Source organism: Apteryx mantelli, chromosome 17, assembly GCF_036417845.1.
Source record: "Apteryx mantelli isolate bAptMan1 chromosome 17, bAptMan1.hap1, whole genome shotgun sequence".
NCBI classification, from domain to species: Eukaryota; Metazoa; Chordata; class Aves; order Apterygiformes; family Apterygidae; genus Apteryx; species Apteryx mantelli.
This window is the reverse complement of record NC_089994.1, coordinates 19,055,779-19,079,868: the sequence shown is the minus strand read 5'-3', so window position 1 is coordinate 19,079,868 and position 24,090 is coordinate 19,055,779. Positions and strand designations below refer to the sequence as shown.

Below are 24,090 nucleotides of genomic sequence, written 5' to 3'. Positions count from 1 at the left end.
AAGTGGCTCGCTGACCGCAGAAGCTGCTGCTGATCCAGCGCGAAGGCAGCTTTGCAGCTCCTCGTGGTTTCGTTAAGCACAAGGGCTTGAGCTGAAAGTTTCAGTGCCACACCTGGGCCCTTTGGGGAAGTCGCGCTTAACAGCTGTTTGGGGGATGAGCTAATGAAAATGCATAATTTTTTTTTTTGGTCATACTAAACTTCTGAAAACTTTTTGCTGTTTGTGCATAACACTTCCCTGCTCTGAAAAACAGACTCGAAACGCTGCCGCGCTGTGGATTGCCTTCAGTCAAAACGTGCGTTTCCCGTGGGCGGGCGGTGGGTGCCCGGTGCACCACGCTGCGGGAGCGGCCGCAGGCCCGTGCTCCATTGGAAAAGGTGGTGGGAGACGCCAGGCGACCTGGCCGATGCCGCAAAGCAGAAGGCGTCGCCGGGTAGGTTGGTTGTTTTTTTTGCTGCGCAGGTAGTGAACAGCGATGGGCAGCCATGCAAGGTGACGGTGCTCGGGGCGGATGTGCACGGCATCGTGCAGCCCAGCCGGCCGCCCCAGAGCCGCGGGCGCGGGCCGCTCGCTCCCGGCCACACGGGTGCCGGGTGCATTGGGCTCGAGCGGCGGCGGCTGCTCGTCCGCCTCCTGCGGGCGCAGGGAAGAGGCCGTGGAGCGCTGCGGAGCGTCGCCGCGCGAGCTGCTGCGGGAGGCGTCAGGAAGGAAGTCTGCAAGCGTGTGCTGTGTGCAAGGGCGAGAGCGGGAGCTGCTTCCGGAGCGCTGCACCGTGCCGCGCCGGGGGGGCTGCTAAACCGCCGCTGCGAGCGCCCGATAATCCAGGGCAGCGCGGAAGTGCATCCGGAGCTGCGGCTCCCGCTCTGGCGAGCCGCGGCCTCGTTCAGACCCGAAGCCCCTCGGCGGCCGCTGGCCGGGCTGGGGTCGGGCGGAAGGTTTCGAGGGGCAGCGGGAGGCGTGCGCGGGGGCTTGGCATCGCGGGAGCTGGCGCTGGGGGGAGTTTTCCCCCCGCTTCCTAACGCGCGCCGCGGCGGAGGAGCCGCCGACGTTCGGAGGCGGTGGGGCGGGAGAGGAGGAGACCTCCTGCGCGGCTGCAAAAGCCATCAGCGTGCAATAACCTCCGGAGGCAGGACGGGGCCCCGGGCGAGCAGGCGTGATGGGTGCATCACGTGCGGGGATGATCTGAGGGTTTCGGTTTCGCTGCTTTAAAGGTTTGGGAAACGGGATCGTGTTCTGACTTTTGTCCAATTCCAACGTTTTGCGGTAGCGCTCGGGGTGAGGAGGAAGCCTGCCGTCCCCTCCGGGACGGGCTGCGTCGCTCTGCCGGCTCGCGTGTCATGGAAACGGGCTGCGTTGCCCCTGGTTTTGAGCATCCTGGCTGTGTCCGCCCCTTTGAGGCTTCCCCTTTTGGGACACTTGGTTTTTCTAAACAAAACCACCGTGTTTCAAAACCGCTCCCTCTTCTCACATTTTCCCACGCTGTCCCAGCTCTCCGGTTCTGGCCGCGTGGAGCCGTTCCCAGGGCTGCGGCAGGGTCCCCACGTGGCCTCCCAGGTCGTATTCGTTGGGCTGCGTTTTAATACATTAATGATGACGGCATCGCAATTTCGGAGGTGAGCTGAAGGCAGCGGCTGTTGGTGGCCGTGCCGGGGCCGTGCGTGTTTTGGGTCTCGGGGATCTTCCGGCAAGGAGACGTGCGGACGGGGAAGCTGCTGCATGCGGGCAGGTGCCGAGAAGGAGAAGGTCGCTTGTAACCATGCTTGTGGGGATCTGCGATAAACACGCAGATCAACATTGTGGTTTTTCTTCCCCATTTAGGTATTTAGCGGCCACCTGTGTTTCAGCATGAAGCTTGGCTAGCAGCAGGATGAACTTGCCGGGGAAAGGTAAGCACGTCGGGAGAGGACTGGTGATGTTGGGAGTGGACTGATGAATATTTCATGTGTCTCTCCACACCTCCACTGATGCTTTGTTAATATTTTATTGCTTTCACGAGCTTACAAGAAACACTTTAAGCCTTGCTGATATCGATGTCTTATCAGCATGCAGCATACGGAGGACTTTCCACACGTAGGACCTTTGGCGTCCTTGTCTGTCGCTGCTTTTTGATCACCTCCCCGCTAGCTCACGTCTTCCTTCGTGCTCGGTTCCGTTTTCTTTGAGACCCTTGCCGTGTCTGCAGCCCGAGGTGCAGGTCCCGGCCGTCTGGGTCACGCGCCGTCGCGGTGTCCCCTGGGTCTCGGCCGCAGTCTTCAGCGCGCTCGGGGCTTGCAGGCTGCGCGAGCTGCTTCGGCCCTGGGTCAGTCCTCGGTACCTTGATTTCCACTGCCTCTCACTAGCTGCGGTGATGTTAAGTCCACGGCGTGAGGTGTAAGAAAAGTCCCCGAGAACTCCCTGATTCTTACTGGAGTTGAAAACTCTTGAAGTCAATTTGCTCATCTGAAGGACTAGAAGATCGTCTCTGATCAGCGAGTCAAACTACCTAATTATGCCATAATATTTTACACCAGAATATCTGCTGTGGAGGAAATTGCCTGTCCCCGTTCTCTCTTGGACTAATAAGCCCCATAAATTTTGGAAAAGTCTTAGCGGAGATTATACAAAACACCTAAAAATAAGCTGAGATTGCTTACAGTTGCTCAGCAGAGTGTTACTGAGCGTGCTCACGGGCGTTTGTGTAGCTGGCCTGGGAAAACTGGGGTAATCCCACTGGAGAAATTCAGTTGTTTCAGGCCTTTCGGGTCCCCCGTGCTGCCTTGCAGCAAGCGGAGCCGGGTGTTTTTGCCGACGGGGGAAGTGGTGTATTGCAGCAGCCGGGAGAGTCCAAATCACAGCAGCGATGGAGAAGCTGCGCTCCCCAGTCGCAGCCGTCGGCACCTGCGTTTCTCTGTTTCCTGTTGCCCCGTGGCAGGCTGAGCCCAGCTGAGGAACTTCCCTATATTCGAAGCGTTTCGCGGCGGCCGCCCAGGCAGCGCTGTCAGCCCCAGGCGCCGTGGCGGTTCCTGCGCTTGCCGCTGCCGCCGCCGTGCCCGGCACCCTGCGGGAGACAGGCCGGGAGCTGGGGGGGCTCCTCCGCACGGCGCCTCGTCCCGCCGAGCGTTCCTGGAGCCGAGGGATGGCACTGTCCGGCTCGCAGCCAGCTCTGCGCTTCGCGTGCCGAAATGAGCAGTTTCCCTTTTCGCCTGGCGCGCAGAGCTCCCGCCGCACGCAGGCAGCGAGCAGAGTCTCTGCGGGAAGTGCTCGCTCGAGCTATTTTTGCAGAGAGCAGTGACAGTACTTCTGCGCTTGCAGCCTCCTCTTTAAAACACAGATCTCTCCTCCTAATTAGCCTGTCTTGGTCTACGTATTCTTAATTGTTCCAGCTGGCCTTAAACGCTGACTGCTCCAACTGCAATGCGTTGAAGCAGGTCTTGTGGGCTTTTGCAGTTGTTTTTAGGGTGAACATTTAAGCGTATGTACATGACTGAAGAGATCGAGTTCGCGGGGTGCAGTAGAGGAGTACTTGTTGCTTTAATGGCTCTGACTCTGCACTTAGCGCTCCATAAATGCCAGAGAACTGTATCTTGTTCCGAGTGATTAATGATCTAATCAAACTTACTAGCACTTGACTTTTATATAGTATACGGGCATGCATTTGAAGCTGTTTAAGTGTGATAAGGCATTTAGCCAAGACATTAACCATGGAGCTAAACCACCATGACAGTAATTTTACTGACTCTTGTGTTGCTTTGCTGTTGGGAGGGGGAATCACGTACCTGGCTGGTTGCAACGGTGGGGCAGACACGCGCTAACCCATCCTGTCATGGTAACCTGGTTGTATGAGCAGAACTATATAAAATGAGGGTAAATTCGTGGAGAAAAGCTGACAGTTTGATCAGTGCAGGTAGGTGGAGCTAGGTATAAAGGCGCTGGCGCAGGAGCGGAGCCCGGAGCCAGCCAAGCGCGCCGAGCGCCTGCTCCGGGGCAGCCTGTGCGCTGCCAGGTATCGCAGGGAAACAGAGGGCTGCTTGGCGCCGGGAGCCCTTCGTGGTGGTTGCTAACAGCTTCAAAGGATTTTTGCATGGGCCACTGCTAAATACGGTCTTTCAGTAAGAGAGTTCTGAGGAGAAACTGCTTTTCTGGAGCAGTTCTTTTGATTGTCCGTGATATAAAGTGCATGGACACCCAGTTCCTTCCACTCGCATTCAACTCCTGCCCAAGCCGTATAATCACAAAGCACTCGAAATCCCTCTGTGACCCACGGGTAGGATTGCAAAACCTGTGCTCGCAACTGGAGCGGGAAAGGGGGAGGGTGCGGGAAGCTGTGCCAGCTTTCCTGGGAGCCCTGGGTAAGCGGCGGAGCAGGAGACCTGTGCGAACAGCAGACTCCCTGCTGGAATATCCCGCCAAGGAGCAGAAAACCCATCTTAATGCCAGATGAAGTCTCCAGGGAGTTTTATGTAAGGTCAGTCTCTGGGAGAAGAGTACTTAACATCGGCTGCGTTTGTTGCTATTACTTACACTTTACCCTTCAAATTGGTTTAATTTCTCAAACGGGTTGGTTCATTCTAATTGGACCTCTGAAATTTGCATGAAATGCTTTTCTTTTTCTTTCATTTCAGCCAGCCCCCCCCCCCCCCCCGACAGCATATGTAAAACTAAAGCAAAAGTAGAAAGGAAGCAGGTGGCTGCTGAAGCCGAGCAGGGCGGTGTGCTGAGTGCAGGGCACCTCTGTGCTGGAGCAGAGGAAGGCTGTGAGGAGGGTCTGGGGTTCATCTGGGACAGAACAAACTCTTGAAATATTTGTTACCGTTTTGGTGGAAGTAAAGCTGGAGTAAAGTTGTTCTCCTAAGCTAATACATGCTTGATCCAAAGGAGTAACTGGATGAGGGCAAAATTAGGCTATGCATTAGGGAAATGGATTGACTGGATAAGCTTGTCCCCTCCTCTCCTAAACTTTTGTGGAGTTTTGTTCAAGCTGTAAACCTGTGATTCTGGAAACCAAACAATCAAGAAATAATCTCTTTGGGTGTGCTGAGACAGACTTTAATTACTTTGTGGGTAGAAGGCACCAAGCCTGTAAATTGCTGATAAGTAAAAGAGGTGATGAAAGCCTGGGATGGTGTCAGCATCCCAGAAGGAGCACGGGGAGCCAGGCTGGATGCCTGAGCCTTCCGAGGGCCGCGGGGGGTGGCTGGGTTGCCGTTCCTGCTCCTCTGAACGTGCTGTGCTTCTCCTGCAGGTGCGCGTAGGATTGAACGCTCGCTAGCTGAAAGCTGAAGCGTGGTCACGCGTCGGTCTCCAGCCTATGTGGAGAACAGGATGCGGATCACCATGAGGCGAGTGCTGCTGGCGGTCGGCTCGGTGGTCGCCCTGATGGTCACGCTGCACCTCGGCCAGCAGGTCCTGGAGTGCCAGCAGGTGCTGAGCGAGAGGCGGCACAGGCTGATGAGACCCGAGAACGAGGAGCTGGTCATGGTGGACTCCAACCATGTCGAGTACCGTTACAGCAAGGAGATGCCTCTGATATTTGTTGGCGGGGTCCCGCGGAGCGGCACGACGCTGATGAGAGCCATGCTCGATGCCCACCCTGAGGTCCGCTGCGGGGAGGAGACCCGCATCATTCCCCGCGTGCTGGCCATGCGCCAGGCCTGGTCCAAGTCGGGGCGGGAGAAGATGCGCCTGGACGAGGCAGGAGTGACGGACCAAGTCTTGGACGCTGCTATGCAGGCCTTTATACTGGAAGTCATCGCCAAGCACGGCGAGCCAGCCCGGTATTTGTGTAACAAGGACCCTTTCACTTTGAAGTCCTCTGTCTACCTGTCCAGACTGTTCCCCAATTCCAAATTCCTCCTCATGGTTCGAGACGGCCGGGCGTCTGTCCACTCAATGATCACAAGGAAGGTGACGATCGCAGGCTTTGACCTGAACAGCTACCGAGACTGCCTTACCAAGTGGAACAAAGCAATCGAGGTGATGTATTCCCAGTGCTTGGAGATCGGGCGAGCCCGGTGCCTGCCAGTCTACTACGAGCAGTTAGTCCTGCACCCCGAGCAGTCCATGCACGCCATCATGAAGTTCCTAGATATCTCCTGGAGCGACGCGGTGCTGCACCATGAGGAACTGATAGGGAAGCCCGGTGGAGTGTCTCTTTCCAAGTGAGTGTCTCAGCTACTGCCTCTGCTTTTCAAAGAGTATTTTCGTTACACAAAGCAGGTCAAGGCCAAAACTGGGGGGGCAAGGATTTGTTGCTCATGTTTATGCATAGTTTTCAGGGGCGGAAGTGGTAGCACATCCCATTTTGCTCAGTAGGCTTTGTGTTTCTAAGCAAAACACAGCTTGAATATTCGCAATATGTTGTACCCAGTAGAACAGCTTGTTAGGCAAGGACTGTAAAAGCAGGTGATAGTGTTTTGTTTCCACACTGTCAACAGCAGATGAATGATTTTGGTGTCTGATTTGAAAAGAACTGCTTGCTCAGAAACTTGAGCTTTTTAATGGCTCTTTTCTCCACCCGTCCTCAAATATCTGCTCAGGCCGGGATTACAGTTTTGTTGTTAACAAATTGCTTTTGGTAGCTTGCACTAATTCTTGCCACGTCTTGCCGGTACTGCAGTATAAAAGAAATACCTCCTCCCCTGAAGACACACCCCGCTGCTCCCCAGCTTTCTCTGTCTCCTCTTGTGTTCCAAGAGGTGCTGGCTTCACCCAGCTTCTTCTGGTTGTTTATTGCTGTATTATTTTTCTAGGTGGAAGCTTAAGTCTAATTTAGCAAAAATTAATCAGCCCTATATGGGAACCACCCAAGTGGTCTTTGCCTGAATTCCTCTTGCCCCGTGTTAGCTCGATGCATGCAGAGCGGTGGGCGTGCTCGCGCTGTTTTTTCGGCGAGGCCGCCGAGGGGCGTGCTCCTCGGCTCTGCTTTCCTCAGCACTAAAACGCTCGTCCTGAACAGGCTCTGTGGAATTGCATACGCTTTATGATTCAGTAGTTGGGTAACTCTCAGCCCGCGACCTGCAGTCTCTGTGTATTTATCCCTCCTAACGCGGGGGTGGCGTATGCCTCGTCGGTGTGGTTTCCTCTGGCTCAGCAGATGCAGCTTAGCCCGGGGTGAGCGTCGCCCCGCGCGTGGGGTGGGAAGGGAGAGCCTGCACCGTGCAACGGCCCCCCCCGGGCCAGCACCTCCCGTACCGGCGTGTTCAGAGCTGCCGTTGTTGGTCCTAGTGCCCAAACCTGGTCGCGAGGCAAGTGGCTTGCGTGAACCCGCGATGCTCTTGGGGTCTGGCTCTTGCAGACTGAAGGCACCAGCTGGAGAGGGGCTGTCGGAGCAGGGGCTGGAGGGCAGGGAGCTGCTGCCGTCCTGATGGGAGCCGCCCCGAGAGCGGCACTGCGGGGCTCGGCGATGGCTCTGCCTCCAGCCGCCGCCTTGGGAGCCTTTGATCCCGGCGTGGACTCGACAACGCTTGAGCTGCGTGTGCATCTTGGGCGTTCAGAGGGTAGTTAACCTAGCTGAAGATTTTTCTGTCTGAGCCTAATATACACGTGAAATCCAACTGACAGCAACTTTAGTGTCTTGCTTTCCTTTTTATTTTATTTTTCCCAGGATAGAAAGATCAACAGACCAGGTTATCAAACCTGTGAACATGGAGGCATTATCTAAATGGATCGGACACATCCCAGGGGATGTGCTGCAGGACATGGCCCACATAGCGCCGATGCTTGCCAGGCTCGGCTACGACCCGTACGCCAATCCGCCCAACTACGGCAACCCGGACCCTTTAGTTGTCAACAACACGCACAGAGTGAGTGTCACTGCTGCCCGCCTGGAGCGCGGCCAGGCGGTTACGGGAAGGGTGGGTTGATGCTGGAACAGAGATCCCCCTGTGCCCACAGAGCCCTCTGCAGTAGGAGAGGTTGCTGAACTGAATCAAAAAGAGAGCGCTGGAGAAACAAAAGCTCCCTTTCTTTGGGGTGGCTATGAATGATAGACATGCAGTTACACTGAGGTTACTTTAAAACGGAGATAAATGCAGTAGCTTGAGCCTAGCGTGGCTCAGACTGAGGATGTTCCCTATGGTTTTGTGGTTGTGTTCGTTTCTTCTGTTGTGGCAGATACTGGCCTGTCCCTCCCCGATCCGGCCCAGTTCTGAGTACCGGGCATGGGAGTTGTGCTGTGTTATCTAGATGCAAAGCTGTTGGCTCTAGAAACTCCAGTCTGGCCCCCGGAGAAGGGATTAGGTTGTGCTGTGTCCATGTGCAGCTCACCAGCCGCTCCCCGCGGTCCCAGGAGGAATGCGAGTGAGTGGAGGCTTGTCATGCATTTGGGCAAAGACCAAAAGGATTTTTTTCAGAATATTGACACATGTTTCTGCCACAGACAGCAGTTACTAGACAGAGGGAATTTTTTCTCACACTCTGAAGCAGCCCAGCTCCTCCCCAGACTGTGGCAGGACTCGGCAGCCTCCCCAGCCTTGCACGCACACCCAGTGACAGTGCTCTTGGACCAGATGTCCTCTGTCACGTTGGGCGTGGAGGAACGCCTGCGGGCTGGACTGGTCCCTGTTGTGCTATAAGCAGATCCATAGGCCGACAGGAAAGTAACAGCACTGAACAGGAAGCTCAGAAGAGCTTTCCCTGGGCTGGTTTGCGCTCTGAATACTCTGGTCTCTGACAGTTCCTCCTTGCAGCTGTGTGCTTGCTGAGAGCTCTTTAAGGACACAGATGATTTGGATGAACATCTTCCCCCAGCAGGGTTAAGAGACTCATGCAGTCTCTGCTGTCCGCCTTCCAGTACTTCTTGGCACAAATTTGGAGAACTGGCATGATGCTAAAGGCCCCCTTCCAGGTTAAGGATGGATCCAGAGAACCTGCTTTTGTCAGGACCCTGCACCAGCAGGATGCCATTCCCTGTCTTTGCTTAAGAAGTCACTAAGGAGGAAACCTCCAGCTGTTTCCCCAACATCAGCATGATGTAGAACAAATGTCCATCAGGAGATCTCCGTTGGTTCAGATACACTGGGACAATCCATGCAGTTAATGAGGTGGACTTACTGATATTCGTACTGCCACTGTTCAAGAAGGGGTCACTCTCATTTTGCCTTTTCCATAGGTTTTGAAGGGGGATTATAAAACGCCAGCCAATTTGAAAGGTCATCTTCAGGTAAGAGTCTGATGGCCCTTCTCAGGGCTTTGCCCTGCTGGTTACTCGTGGGTGCTTGGTCCCTTGCTCACTCTCATGGGCAGATGCAGGCTGGGCAGCCCAGCTGCAGGGCACGCTCCTGTCTTCATCAGCCCATCCTGTGTTCCCTTCCTTCATGCTAGGCACCACTCCCTTCCTCCACATTTTTATTTTTGATATCATGCCTTGTCCTACAAAATCCTAATGGTGTTCTGTGCTCCTCAGACCCTGCTTGTCCATCTCCATCGCCTCTCCTGGCCTGCTCTTGCTTATGGTTTCTTGTTGTGGAGCTCTGTGTTCACTCATCGGACTCGTGCACTTTCTTCTGTTACTTTAAAACGCTTCCCCCCTTGTTGTCTGTCCCTTGACTCTTAAGGCTTTCATTGTCCTGGGCCTTGTCATGTTTAGGGAAGGCATGGCTTATCTAATTTAGAAATTACAAATATTTCTTCTGGTTCTTGTACTTGTGTGACCGTTTTCAAGTGTCGAAAGTATATGACTCTGTCCTTATAGTGCCGTGTTTGAAAACGATTGATAACCATCTTTTATAATGCAGAGCAATCCAACAGTCGTTGCGCGTAACGCCCAAAAGAATAAAAGGTTTCTCAGTTCTCCAGGAAGTGCTGCCTGCATGAATAGGAGAGGCAGTAGAGTGGTGTTGAGTGTACGCTGTTTCAGTCAAAAGTCCTGGGTTTTACCTGTTCAGCGTGTGGACTCCTAAAGAAAGCAGCATGATTGATCGCCATTGCCCAAGTGTCATGTGGAAAGATGCATAGCCAAAAACTGAGATGAGAAAACAGGGCTGCTGGTGAAGCAAGTGTGTATGGTTCAGGCTGCAGATACGCTGGGGAAATGAGAGGTCAGGAAGGGATTGCAGGCTCTTGGCAAAGCCTCGTGCCTGCTGATTCTCTGTAGTTGCCACGATTTTCTCTGTCCTGAACGTTTCCCTTTCTTGCTTCTCGGAACACTGGGGATGTTCAGAGTTGCAGGTGGTGATGGAAAACTGATACTTCTACCTTCTTGGTTATTCTAGGTGACTCAGAATACATCATCTTCTCACTAATAAATTAATGATTTCCAGGTAAGTCCTTGTACTTTAATTTGAGACTCATGCAAATCTACCTGCATTGCTCCGGAGTTAGTGTTTTGCTTGTATAATTTCTTGTGCCTGTTGATTATTTGGGCTGCTCCAGGCATGCTCTTTGTGTGAATGATCCTTCACAGTTGCTTTAGGCTTTCAGAACATTACTGCTAACTCCATGAGATGATTTGTGAGAAAATGTTTTTCTGAGCTCTGAAAATAGGCTTGCTCCAGCAAAATCGAAATCAGCCATTTGGGAGAGTTATTACTGAATATCCCTGCTGGGAACATTGAAATGAAGTGTGGAAATGTGTAGCTGTGCTGAGCAGCTCCCCCAGTAGCCTGCTAGGATGTGCACTGGCCTCGCAGAAGAAAAGATAAAGCAGTCGCATATGCTGTCAGTTTGTTTGGAAAAACAAAACCGCAACCCTTGATTTCTTCTCCAGAAACAACTGTTAATATCTTGGATGTTTTTCTGTCTCTCTCTTCAGGTAGCATCTATGCCAAACCATAAATGAAAATTTTCTTTTGAAAAATGAACCTTTAAAAATTACTTTCTATTTAAAAGCAGTATCTTGTGCTAAAGAAGCAGAAGCATTGAATAAGGATGGATGATGTATGCCCATTATCCTGGAGCTGGGACTTGAATATCTATCTAACAGTTTTTTTTATGTAGCTGCTGGTTTAAATTCATTAGTCATTTATTTGCTGTGTTAAATCTGTCTGTATCTTATCCCTAAGACTGTGTTTCTTGTCTTTCAGAGTGCTGCAAATGGCCTTCTGTTGTCCAACAAAGAGGAGTTTGCAACTGCAAAAGTGGAAATCTGTTATCCAAGCATATTGCTTGCTAATAATATTGCCAAAATGACTGCTATACAAGGAATGTATTTGCATTTATTTGCAAAGGCCAAACATTTTACACTTCAAGTATCGGTTGTCTACCTTTTCTGAATGCTCCGTGGTAAAAGAATCTGTGGAAATGGATATTCTGACTGAAACTTCAAAGTGCATTGGAAAGAGATTTTATATTCAATTACTTGAGAACTTTTTAAGGCTGTATTTAAGTGTCTTGTAATGCTGTTCTAATTTGCAACTCAGAAATAGGTGTAATAACCTCGTAGAGCATTTGTTGTACAAGTGACAATCTGAGCCCCCCCCCCCGCTGTTCCTTCACTTGTAATTTACAGAATCTATTTAAGAATTAATATATGAGGCCACCTGGTTCGTGCTTGGCTCTTTTGTTTATGGCACGTGATTAAAGTATTGTTATAAATATAAATATATATAAATAAAGGCGGTAGCACAGGGGGGAGGGCAAATGGCAGTTGCCTCTGGCTGGGCCTGGCCTGCCCCCCTCCCCCTTGCTGCTCCCCTGGGTCTCTGAGGCGGGGGGGGGGGGAGGGCACGGCCGGGTTTGGGGATGCCGGTGGCGAGGCCCCTGCCCCGGCCGGGCCTCCGTGCCGGGGTCCCTTTTTTTTTTTGTGTGTGGGGGGGGGGGGGGGGGGGGGGGAAGCCGGCCGCGGCCTGCGGCAGCCCCCGGGCGGAGCGGGCTGGACACGGTCAGTCGGTCCGCCAGACCATAGAGGGGCGGCTGCCGGGCGGGACGCCGGCTTGGTCCCGCCCTGGCGCGAGCGTCTCTATGGTAGTGGGCGTGGCTCCAGCTGGGGGGGGCGGGACGCGTGACCCGGAAGGGGAGGGTTCGTTTCCGGGTGGCGCTCTGTGTCGTTGGGCCCGTTTGGCAGCGGTGGGGACCGGAGCCGCCGGGCCGGGGCGGGGGCGGGAGCGGAGGGGGGGGGTTTCCGGCGGCAGGGCCGCGCGCAGCGGGGCCGGAGGGGTTTCCGGCGGCAGGGCTGCGCGCAGCGGGGCCGGAGCGGCCCGCGGGGGTGTCCGGCGGCAGAGCGGAGCGGGCCCGGGGCCCGGTGCGGGGCCGTGCGGGCCCCGGCGGCGCCATGTCGATGTCGCACCTGTACGGAACGGATGGGGAGGACGGCGTGGAGATGGAGAGCTTCGAGGTGTCGGAGTGGGACCTGCAGAACGAGTTCAACCCGCACCGGCAGCGGCACCGGCAGAGCAAGGAGGAGGCCACCTACGGCGTGTGGGCCGAGCGCGACTCGGACGAGGAGCGGCCCAGCTTCGGCGGCAAGCGGTGCGCGCCGCGCCGGGGCTCGGGGCGGCCGGGCTGGGCGCGCAGGCCGTCTCCCGCTGCCCGGGGGGCAAGCGCGGCTATTTCCGGACAGAAAAAAAGCAGTAACCTCATACCCGCAGTTAGCCAGCAGTTTTTAAGCTTTACTTTTAGAGCGGGATATAAGCAGAACTATTTCAGGGGTTGTGTAGGGACATGCACGGGTTCACCGGGACAGAATTCATGCCGTGACCACTTACAGAAGCCTTTTCTTTAATATACATATAGTTCTAGGGACTACTCAGCGCCTGTGAACTTCATCAGTGCTGGGCTGAAAAAGTCAGCAGCTGAGGATATGTCGGAAGAAGACTCTGATGAAGATGAAAAGCCTGTTAAGCAGGAAGAAATCCCTAAAGAGTTTGTGCCAAAGAAGTTAAAAACTGTGAGTTATCCAGAAATTTTTTAATTCTGGGTCATGCATTTATGAAACTTAAGGCATAATAACATCAAAGTTCTTGAACCAATAATAGAGCACTCAAGAAAGGGAGAAGTAATTGTAAACCAGAGAACTGATAGTGCCTGTAGTTAAAGGAAATGTTTTCTATATTTTTATAGCTATACTTATAGTCTTTTGTGTCCTTGGGAATATTGCTCCTTTGTGAGACCTTCTATTCTAATCTTATTCATTTTGATTAATTGAGGATAAAAATAAAAGAAGGCTCGTGTTTTATTTCCTTTTTTTCAATTCTTAAAATCCCAAAGATTGATTTATTCCCACAGAGCAATATGATTAGTGTGAGCATGTTACAGATTAAAAACCAAATCTTATTTTTAGCCATCAAACACAGAAGGGATCAGTAGCAGTTGCAGCTATAGTCAGTGATAGAGCCTAATAACTGGCAGCTTACATGGAAAGTTCTTAAGTGACAGGCTGCTTAAATGGACACAACAGTGCTGCTCTCTTGTCATGAGCTAGAGAAACAGCAGTACAGTGTGGTGACAGCTGAACCTTTTCAGGAGGATGCCTCTGTTTTGAGTTGGCATATACAAAGCTTAGTTATTATATTGCCTTAAAAAGTTTGTTGTTGTTTAAACAGGGTGGTAATTTCAAGCCCAGTCAGAAAGGCTTTGTAGGGGGGACCAAATCTTTCATGGATTTTGGAAGCTGGGAGAGACACACTAAGGGAATTGGACAGAAGCTTCTCCAGAAGATGGGTTATGTCCCCGGAAGAGGTCTTGGGAAGAATGCTCAAGGTACTGTGATTGCATGTTTGTTTGTGTTTTGTTAACTCAGAATTCAGACAAGAGATTGGATTCTTTAAGGAACTGTAATCTCAAGGTGGCTTAAAACCTCATTCTCATTTTCTGACATTTCTTGCAAATGATGTGAATCCTTATGATAAGATTCAATTACATTTAACTTACCATAGGTCAGTTCTGTGTTTTCATTATTTTGCATGAGAAGAAGAAAGAAAGGAGATAAAATTCTAAGAGTAGTCAGCTCAGAATCAAAGGAGATGTTATTTTATGTGGTAGAATGAAAAAGCAGTGAAATACATATGTGAATAGTACTCTGCATTTTGTCGCTGTCTGCCTAAATTAAGTAATTTTATAGCCACTAAGAAATCAGTATAGTCATCATAAATACTATGGCCTAAGAGGCAGAATGCCAGGCCAGATGGTTCTTGCTAATTTGATAACTCAGGTTACTGTAAGAAAAGCACTTTCAGTTCTTTCTCTGCAACTAAACTGTAATCCTTTCTGGTCTACCTACTGTCCTTTTCAGGTATTATCAATCCAATTGAGGCCAAACAAAGAAAAGGCAAAGGAGCTGTGGGGGCATATGGCTCTGAAAGAACCAATCAGTCTTTGCAAGACTTCCCCGTTGTTGACTCAGAAGAGGAAGCCGAAGAGGTGTGTGTGTGATTCCTGGTATCTCTCTTGTCATTGTTGTGTTGTATTTTATGAAATTCAGGTCTGGTATCAGCTTTTATGTCAGAGAAAACTGTTCAGGCCAGTTTTAGGTAAGAAACTAAAGACAACACTGTTTCATGTAGATGTATTTTTCTTGTCAACATAATGTTCTTTTCATAAATTCTGGCTCACTTTATTCCAGTAGTCTTGCTAGAAGCACCCAAAATAAATCCTCTTTGTCTGGCTAAAATGGTAGAAACATTTGGATCTTTTTCCTTCTATTAAAAAAAAAAAAAACAGAAGAGTATTGCTGGCATCGTGATTAGCATGTTTGAGTGGACCACAGCTGCTGAGCCAGTTTGTCACTCAGCTTTACTATTCCTATTATTTTGCTGTACGGCATTCTTCATTAATCTGCTGGTTATTTTTTCTGAAGAAAAAGAGAGAGAAATTTTGTTAATGACAGAGGAGCAACCTGCAACTTCTGCTTGTTTTTATTTAGGAATTTCAAAAAGAGCTCAGTCAGTGGAGGAAGGATCCTAATGGAGGCAAGAAAAAGCCCAAATACAACTATAAGACAGTAGAAGAATTGAAAGCCAAGGGTAGGATCAGCAAACAGCTCTCAGCACCTCAGAAGGAGCTGTCTCAAGTCAAGGTAAGGCTGATAACCTAAGCGATGGCATCTCTGGGAAATGACTTGTCTGCGTTAGTACTGTGAGTGCTTTCTAGCCATTGTTAATCTTAATAGAAGACAGTTATAAGAATGAGCTGTCCACAGCCTCATGAAAATCAAAGGCCTCAGACTTATCACCAAGTCATTTAACACACTACTGCATCACCTGGGACGTGGCACTTGTTCACAGGCAACCTTTTGCCCTCAGGAAAATGCAGATTAGCTTAGATGTCTTTCATTATGAGTTAAGTTTAATTGTCTCACATTTGTCATAAATCAAAAGTGTGTCCACTTCTGAAAGCCCAGCTGTACATATTATGATTGTGCATCTGAGCACATACTCTGAACCATCCTCCACTTAAAAGGGACAGTAACTAGATTTGGCCTTGATGCACTTAATTATTCACCTGAAATTACATGTCTTTAAAAACATATAAAATAAGCTAAGACTTTGTGCCATAATGAATTGTATATTATTTGCATCATCACTCTGTGTAGAAATACTCAGTGAAATGGTAAAATTGGCATTAGAGAAAGAGGACATTTCTCTCCAAACTCGGAGGTCAAAAAGAGGCCTTTTCTCTGCACTTATTTCCAGCTCTGATTCCATGTAGTGTTCTTCATTCATTCTAAATCTTCATGTGGAGAGGAGGCCTTTTTAGACGATTCAGAATACCTGATTGTATTAGTAGCCTGTTGGAGTAATTAAGGTGCTTGGAAATCTCAGAAATCCAAATTTTCAATTTAAGCATGAAATAAGATTTTCTTTTTTTTAAGACATGCTTGTTCTTGTTTGTTGGAAGGTTATAGATATGACGGGCCGTGAACAAAAGGTTTATTACAGCTACAGTCAAATTAGCCACAAGCACAATATTCCAGATGACAGTCCTCAGCAGCCACTGGGCAAAGACTCGAAGCCCCAGGGATTTGCCTTGCCTGAGCTGGAGCACAACTTACAACTTCTCATTGACATCACAGAGCAGGAGATCATCCAGAATGACCGGCAACTGCAGTATGAGAGAGACATGGTTGTCAACCTGACCCATGAGATACAGAAGATGTCTGAAGTCCTCTCTCATGAGGAGACAGCAATTAGCAATCTCAGCAAAGTCCTGGAGATGGTGGAAGAGTGCGAGAGACGGATGCAGCCCAGTTGTGAAAACCCCCTGACCTTGGATGAGTGTGCAAAGATTTTTGAGACACTTCAAGACAAGTACTATGAAGAGTACCGAATGTCTGATAGGGTGGATTTGGCAGTAGCAATAGTTTATCCCCTCATGAAAGATTACTTCAAGAACTGGGATCCCCTCAAGGTGCGTATTAGTTTGACTTCTTCACAGTTTTTATTTGATGACTAAGTTGCCTTTACTGTTTTGACTCCCTCCACTTCTTGCCCCACATTCTGATCAAAGTGTTGATTAAATGGCAGGGGAGAGGAAAGCTCCAGAGAAAACTCCCAGTGTTCGTGGTAGAGTGAATTAAATGTGTCCAAAAGGTTGATCTCCACCACTATCCAGGTATTTGGTAATGCTGAAGTGTTCTGTAAAATGATGAACCATTTAGAAGCTTGTAAGATTAAAATCAAGCCCTTTTATGAGGGCAGCTGTTGGGAAGACAAAGTATATGAAAGCTAAGTCTCTACTCCTTTTTTGGCAAAAGCTGAAAGGTCTGTCTTTGAAGTGGTCGTATCTGTGCTGTCTATTCTTTATGCCATTTAGCCTGTGATAGGTGAAGGAGTCTGGGTTCTCTCTGTACACCTGGAAAAAAAAAAGAAAAGAAGATTATAATCTTTCTCCCTTTGGGGTATTTTAAATCCATAAAGTGGGGTTTTCCTCCTGTGGGATTACTGGTAACGGCTACAAGTGCCTGGCTTGCCTTTGAGTGACAGAAGAGTTGGGTGAGAAAGCTCTCTCTCGTTAAGCATACCATCAGCCTGCTCTTTCTAGATACCAGCTGAAATTAATGAAAAAGGATAAAGACCGCCCATGCCTTATATCATTTCCAGGACTGTACGTATGGCACAGAGATTATAGCCAAGTGGAAGAGTCTTTTGGAAAATGATCAGCTGTTATCACACAGTGGGCAGGATTTATCAACAGATGCTTTTCACAGGTAAATAACATGAACTGTACTTTGTGCAGCATCTTCAAATGCTGCTTCCTTAGAGACAGAGAAAAATAGATGGATGTGTGCTTTCTAAACAATTCTCTCTGTGTCAATTAAAATCCAGCTGTCAGCTATATAAAAGAAAGCAGCTTTTAAGTAGCTATTACTCATTTGGTTTATTTAGGCGTGAAGCTATAGTTTTAAGCTTAACTTTGCTTTTTCCCTAGACTGATGTGGGAAATCTGGATGCCGTATGTAAGAAACATAGTAACACAGTGGCAACCTAGGAATTGTGGGTCAATGGTGGACTTCTTGGATAGCTGGGTGCACGTTGTTCCTGTATGGATACTGGATAACATTCTGGATCAGCTCATCTTCCCCAAGCTACAGAAAGAGGTAAGATGAGGGAGCTGCTTTAGAATGAAGCTGTGCTCTGAGCCAGTATTTCAACTTAGTCAACTAAAACTTCCAAACTTCTGGTGCGTTGCCTCTGACAATGTATTTGGCAATTAGGGGGTTGCATTATGCTGCTTTTTGCATCTGGCAGAGGTTACTGATTAAAGAATAGACTTACTTTTATCTTTTCTGTTTTGCCTCAAGGTTGAAAGCTGGAATCCTTTGACAGACACAGTCCCAATCCACTCTTGGATTCACCCCTGGCTTCCCCTGATGCAGGCGCGATTAGAACCACTGTATTCTCCCATCCGAAATAAATTGGCGAATGCACTGCAGAAATGGCATCCCAGTGACTCCTCGGCCAAACTTATCCTTCAGCCCTGGAAAGATGTATTTACACCAGGGTCGTGGGAGGCTTTCATGGTCAAAAACATTGTGCCTAAACTAGGTGAGACAAGCCAATTTCTTGAATCAGCTGGTTGCCAGCTTCCTCCTTACACCTGGAAAAAGATATATATTGACAAAGTTGCCAGTGTTGTTTCAAAAGGGATATTATTAATTAGTTTAGAGCAAGTTTACATCGTCTGTGTTACTGTTGTCATGCATTTTTTTGGACAGATAGACACTTTAGAAAAGGGGAAGCGCTCTGGTTATTCTTAGTGGCTTTTGTCTTGTTTCTCCAACTCAGTTGAGAACAGAGGAATCAGCCGAGTACAATAATATCTGACAGCTGTCAGGTAGTACTGTGCTATAAAATGTCTTTCTGTAATTCCTATATTCTTTTGGTCTATGCTAATGCTTTCACCATGAGATCTTGTAACTTATTGTTCAGCAATGCAAGCCAGCTGAAAGGCTCTTCAGTCTAAAATAAGAATTTTATGTTTTAAGTTTCTCAACTCTGGCAGCACATTGTTTCCATTTCCAGCAATTACATATTGTTTTGGAGGCAGCCAAACAGTTTAAAGATCTTGAAGGTCTTTTTGGGTAATATTCAATACAACTGTTCCTCAAATCATGTATGTTGCTAGTTAAATAGGTCAAAGCACTGAGAAAACAGTGAGTCAAGTTCTGTTCTAACTTTCCTTCCTCATTTCCCAGGGATGTGTTTGAATGAGCTCATCATAAACCCTCACCAGCAGCACATGGATGCGTTCTACTGGGTAATTGACTGGGAGGGAATGATTTCTGTCTCCAGTCTTGTTGGACTGCTGGAGAAACACTTCTTCCCTAAGTGGCTGCAGGTGAGAAATAATCAAGGCTGAGTAACTTTTGATAGGCTTGATTCACAGTGAAGTCTTTTAGTGACTTCTGCCTAGTAATTGTTGCCCCAGTACTGGAATTTTTCTGTAAAATGGAGTGATTGCCCCTCATAGCTTCATACCCATCAGATTATTGACTGCTTCCTAAGACTGTCACAGTCCTTTTCTCCATAATGAAAGCTCATTAATAGCCATACTAAGTGATAATAAGGACTTTCTCCCATAAATTCTCCCATTTCTCTGTCCTATTGAATTTGATCTGTCATACTGCTTTGCAGGTGCTGTGCTCTTGGCTTAGTAACAGCCCCAATTATGAAGAGATCACGAAGTGGTACTTGGGTTGGAAATCCATGTTCTCAGACCAAGTGTTGGCACATCCATCGATCAAAGACAAATTTAATGAAGCTCTTGATATCATGAACCGCGCTGTCTCTTCTAGTGTTGGTAGGTGGCTTATTGTGATGGCTCCACTTCTCCCGATAAAGCAACATTTGGTTCCTGCAAGTCTGTATATAGGTTTATGACCTTGCTAATTAGCATTTCAGCAGCTCCAATGAGCAGTAAAACTCTAAATGCTTTTTACCTTGTTCTGTCCATAAGTAACAGCTGTAAGGTGTTACTTAATTGTCTGCACTTCACTGAAGCAGAAACAGATTTTTGGTGATTGGTTGCCTCTGCCATTAAGCAACTGACTCTTTCAGTGTAGTGTGAATATAGTATATTTTATGTCAGTTACTGAGAGACCATCAGAGATCATCATTTAAAAATGTTAGGTTCTGAAGCTATAATTCATTGGTGTTTTTTTCCTTTTGGGTGAGATACTGGTTCCTCTCCTTAGCTTCAGAGCAATGCCCCCGCTTCCACAGGCCTCTCCCTGTGACATAAAAGATCATTAGGAATTTGCTGGGAATTAACTGTATAAAAAGGGGAGGAAATGCCTGAGGGGAGGAGAAGCATCTAAAATTTGTCTTGCCCTCAATGAGTGAACTACTTTCATGTTCCTCTAGGAATTTGTTGTATAGTGTGATGGAGAATCTAAATCAGAAACATAGACTTCAAGCAATCCTTTATTTTAAAGTGTTATATTTATTTCTGTAGTAAAATGATACAATCGCAGGCAAGCATTGCACAAAGAGAAATTTATCTGTTGCAAAACTTCCGGCATGGTATTACTCAGGGCAGCCACAAAGTGAACTAAAACTGATAGTGAAAGTACGATGAATTGCCTCTTCCTGCAATATGATGCTGCTTGATTTTTGTAGCAGTCACTGTTCGTAACTGTTTCACTGTTCGAGGTGGCATGTGGAGACCACAGGTCAGAAAGAACAAAAAACATTCTTTAAAGACAAAACCTGTTGTTCAAATTCTCCCTTTGTCAGTAGCAGTGCAGCATCCTCCTCTGCTGTGCGTGCTCAGATACAAATTGGGATTGTATCAAATCCTGTCGTTTTTGCAGTTCACTGACTGACCTACCTAGTCTACATCATACTAGCATTAACACTGTAAAACTTAAGAAACAAGAATGTCTGAAAAGGAGGATTCAAAACTTTATGAATCTGCTTTACAGGATTTGATACTTCCTGTGCCCTGGATTGGAGCTTACTTATATACCTTGTACTAAGAGTGGACTGGGACCTTGTTTTCACATGTTTCATCTCACTCCCAAACAGGTGGCTACATGCAGCCGGGTGCTCGGGAGAACATCGCCTACCTTACGCACACAGAGCGAAGGAAGGACTTTCAGTATGAAGCCATGCAGGAGCGGCGAGAGGCTGAGAACATGGCCCAGCGAGGCATAGGCATGGCTGCCAGCTCCGTGCCAATGAACTTTAAGGACCTAATTCAAACAAAAGCAGAGGAACACAATATTGTTTTCATGCCTGTGATTGGAAAACGGCACGAAGGAAAACAGTTGTATACGTTTGGACGGATTGTGATTTACATTGACAGAGGCGTTGTATTTGTACAGGGAGAAAAGACTTGGGTGCCAACCTCTCTCCAGAGTCTCATTGACATGGCTAAATAAGGCCCCTGCTTTGAACTGTTTTAGCAAGATTATCTTGCTAGTATTTTAATGTAACTGTCTTAGAATAAAGAAGTTACAAATTTGTAAATAGACGAAACTTCAGCTGTATGCCAGGATTTTTTTCTTAGAGCTGTTCAGATGGTGTCAACAGGTAAAATTACATGTGGAAGTTGGTGCTAAGGAGAAACGAGCAGTTCTGACGCTAGTGTAATTGCCACCTCTGATACAGAGCCATCAGCTGTCCTTTCACATCATCAGGCAAGTGAGGGTTAGAAGGGACCTCTGGAGGTCGTTCTCTGCTCAAAGCAGGGCTATTACCAACCCCAGATCAGCAAGGGCTTTGTCAAGCTAAGTCTCAGAAGTTTCCAGTGATGAAGATTTCACAGCCTCTAACTGCTGCCAGTGAATATTCTTATCCTGATAATGTTCCTCGCTCAGCTGGCCACGGTGTGCTGCTGGCTCATTAAAGCTGGTGCCTGTTCTCAACCTCAGGCCCTTGTCAGGTCCAGGAGCCCCTCTTTGCCCTGTCAAAACACAGCGCTAGAAGGGAGGTGATTTTTCAGTATATTCACAGAACATGTACCATGGGAAACTCAGTAGTGAGGAATGGTAACTAAGTTTGGTTTTTTTCCCCCCTTTCTTCCTTCCCTCATGTTCTAGAAGGGAAAGACCCAATTCTTCACAGAAGAATGTGGCTGAAGAGCTGTTTTTAGCAGCACTAGACAGCTGAAGTCCTGTCCAGTCCTCAGCTGAGGTGTTTTAAGCCTATATTTGGAACTGGATATTAACACCTTGAACTATAAGTCCTTCACAAATAATACGCCCTTTTGGATACTTCAAATTATGAGAAGTACAAAGACTTTGAATGGTGCAGAAGAGTGATCATTAAGCAGCATGAGTGGTTTAAAACTTTTTTTTTTAAGTTAAATTAGCTAGCTGTAGTTAAGTGAGCATAAGCCACAGCATAGCTTTTGCATTTATTAAATAATCACTTTTAGAGACAAACCTGTCCCATAAAGGTCAGTTTTCAGGTGCTGCCAGTTTTAAGTTAAGTTTGGCAGATGATGATGACATTGCCAATCCTTGAGCTTAACCTCAACTGCACATAGTTGCTGAGGGAAGGGCGAAGCTGCCCTACAAAATAAGGCACCAGTTGCAGAGCACAGTTAAGACTCCACTGCAGTAGGACTGCACAGGTTAACTTTGTCTTCCTTTCTGATGATCTCCAAGTCGTCACATTCCTGGTAAGTAGGCTCTTCCAGGAACTCCCAAACCTCGCTGGAGAGTTCCTTGAGTTTTTGCAAGGGAAACCAGTGGATGGAGGTGTCATTAAATGTATCCATATACCGAGGGTGAGTTGGAAATGCAATTTCCTCTGTCCCTTTTAAGACCTAAGAGTAGTTGAAGAGAACAGTTGTGTATGATGCAGAAGAACTTTTCTGGAAAGATATGTTAAGATACAGAGAAGAGGAGAATGGTATTAAGCTAACCAAAAAACCCTGTTTGCAGAGGGTTTTGTAGATAATAAGATGATTTTAGAGAGATTCATCTCTATACTAGAGCAGCCAAGAAATGAGGTTTTAAAAGCTTTTTTATTATAATTCTTGCAATTTTTTTCTCATTAATAGGTACTTTGTCAATGCAAAGCATTAGTATTTACAAAGCTAGTGCTTCTTACCTTTGCTATGTAAGAATAATCTCTCTCCAGGATTCTTGACAACAGCCTACCAGGAAAAAAAAACAAGGTAAACTAGCATTAGGCATGCTTGATATTCTTAAGAATTTGAGACACCTCCCTTTCTAAACAGAAGTGCAGGGTAGAAAAGAGAGTGTTGATGACTACAAACTTCACAGCGAGTTGAGTACTGCATGAAAATCATTGTCAGGAGCCATAAAAGAAAGCAAGTACAGAGAGGGCTATTGCTGCAGTGAGCCAAGGAGCAGAAAGCACCAGAAAGCTTCCATTCTGGGGGCCAGGTACGTACCTTTCCTCAATTCCTTTAAAGCTGTTTCCGATGATGACCATTTTGGACAGTGCTCCTATGGACCAGTTACTCCACAAGAGATTGTTATACAGAGCTTTTCCACAGTGGATCATATAAAAGAGAGTGGCAGACTCATGAACACAGTGTTTCCCCTCCTGCATATAAACAACAGTTGTTGTTACTCACAGTTAGTTTCTCCCCTTCTCTAAATGCCGACGGTGTAAGCAGAGCTAACGTCACTTCAGCGTGCTCAGCCCTCAGAACCGCAGGAGCTCTCCAGCACCCTGGCATAGAGCCGGGGCCCTGCGAACCCACAGCGGTGCTTTGGGTCGCCTGGTCCAGAGCCCTTCAGTGCTGTTGCGGAAGAAGGGCCATGCTGACCCGCCCCGAGCGGTCGGGGGGGTGAGAGCAGAGATGCGGCGGGGGGCCCCGCTCACCTCGTTGTCGGGGAGGACACGCAGGCCCAGCTCGCCCAGCACGGCCAGCTCCTGCTCGGAGAACGCGGGGTCGAAGACGAAGCACTGGCTGCGCGGCACCTGCAGGGCAGAGCCGTGGGTCGGGGGGGGGGGGGGGGCCGGGCCCGGCGGGCGGGGCCCGGGGGGGGCTGGGCCGGGGTCTTACCGCGAGCTCCTCCAGCAGCAGCAGCAGGAAGGCGAGCTGGTGGCGGGCGGCGGGGCAGCAGCAGAACCGCCCCAGGCCGTAGCAGACGCACCGCGAGGGCCGCGCCGCGCCGCCCGCCGCCCGCTCGTCGCCGCGGCCCAGCGCGCCCCGCATGGCTCCTGCGGGCACGGAGAGAGGCGTCAGGGCGGCGGCGCGGCCCGGCGCCCCCCCTCCGCCCTCGCCCGCCCGCCCGCTCGCTCGCTCGCTCACCGGCGCTCGCCGCCCAGAAGCCGGAGCCCAGCAGATCGTCCCTGAGGGGGCAAAGCGCAGCCGTGAGCGGGGACCGCGCACAGAGGGGGTCGGGAGGGGGGGCGGCACTCACCGCGCCTCCCGCAGCCGCCGCAGCACCGAGCTGCCGCCCGCCGCCGCCGCCCGGGCCCGCCGCCGGCCCGCCGCGCGCCACCCGCCCTCCGTCGCCGCCGCCATCCGCCGCCTGTCCCCGCCCGGCCCCCGTAGCGACCGCGCGGTCACGTGCTCCTGAACAGCGCCCGCCACCGCGGCTGCGTGTCCCCGCCCGGCCCCCGTAGAGCCAGCGCAGTCACGTGGTCCTGAACCGCGCGCGCCACCGCGGCTGCGTCTCCCCGCCCGCCGCCGCAGTGACGGCTAGGTCACGTGCCTCCGAGCTGAGCCCGCCGCTGCCTGTCCCCGCCCGGCCGCCGTAGAGCGAAGGTGGTCACGTGCTGCTGCGACGGGAGTGGCGGGCCCGCAGCC

The 24,090-nt window shown here is 49.3% G+C and overlaps 3 protein-coding genes across 6 annotated transcripts; 2 read left to right on the top strand and 1 right to left on the bottom strand.

Moving 5' to 3' along the window:
- Positions 1 to 1,817: 1,817 nt before the first annotated feature.
- Positions 1,818 to 11,462, top strand: TPST2 (tyrosylprotein sulfotransferase 2). 4 transcript variants are annotated; one of them, XM_067306895.1, is made up of 6 exons: positions 1,818 to 1,886; positions 5,222 to 6,137; positions 7,583 to 7,781; positions 9,089 to 9,139; positions 10,191 to 10,238; positions 11,001 to 11,082. In XM_067306895.1, exons 2-5 carry the CDS (start codon positions 5,302 to 5,304, stop codon positions 10,218 to 10,220), a joined length of 1,116 nt encoding a protein of 371 aa, XP_067162996.1. In that variant the 5' UTR covers positions 1,818 to 1,886; positions 5,222 to 5,301; the 3' UTR covers positions 10,221 to 10,238; positions 11,001 to 11,082. The 4 variants fall into 4 exon arrangements, with proteins under 4 accessions (XP_067162996.1, XP_067162993.1, XP_067162995.1 ...); XM_067306892.1 differs by lacking the exon at positions 10,191 to 10,238 and having other exon boundaries at positions 11,001 to 11,462; XM_067306893.1 differs by lacking the exons at positions 1,818 to 1,886; positions 10,191 to 10,238 and adding an exon at positions 4,303 to 4,444 and having other exon boundaries at positions 11,001 to 11,462.
- A 634-nt stretch (positions 11,463 to 12,096) lies between these two features.
- Positions 12,097 to 20,831, top strand: TFIP11 (tuftelin interacting protein 11). The gene is made up of 12 exons (XM_067306883.1): positions 12,097 to 12,384; positions 12,649 to 12,802; positions 13,458 to 13,614; positions 14,147 to 14,274; positions 14,777 to 14,929; positions 15,751 to 16,260; positions 16,953 to 17,059; positions 17,281 to 17,449; positions 17,654 to 17,897; positions 18,548 to 18,690; positions 18,987 to 19,152; positions 20,379 to 20,831. The coding sequence occupies exons 1-12, from the start codon at positions 12,188 to 12,190 to the stop codon at positions 20,732 to 20,734; spliced, it is 2,484 nt and encodes an 827-aa protein (XP_067162984.1). The 5' UTR covers positions 12,097 to 12,187; the 3' UTR covers positions 20,735 to 20,831.
- Positions 20,832 to 20,931: 100 nt separating this feature from the next.
- On the bottom strand, positions 20,932 to 23,805 carry SRRD (SRR1 domain containing). The gene is made up of 7 exons (XM_067306885.1): positions 23,702 to 23,805; positions 23,590 to 23,630; positions 23,341 to 23,498; positions 23,157 to 23,255; positions 22,720 to 22,874; positions 22,413 to 22,458; positions 20,932 to 22,125 (listed from the first exon to the last, which is right to left on the bottom strand). Exons 1-7 carry the CDS (start codon positions 23,803 to 23,805, stop codon positions 21,901 to 21,903), a joined length of 828 nt encoding a protein of 275 aa, XP_067162986.1. The 3' UTR covers positions 20,932 to 21,900.
- Positions 23,806 to 24,090: the final 285 nt, after the last annotated feature.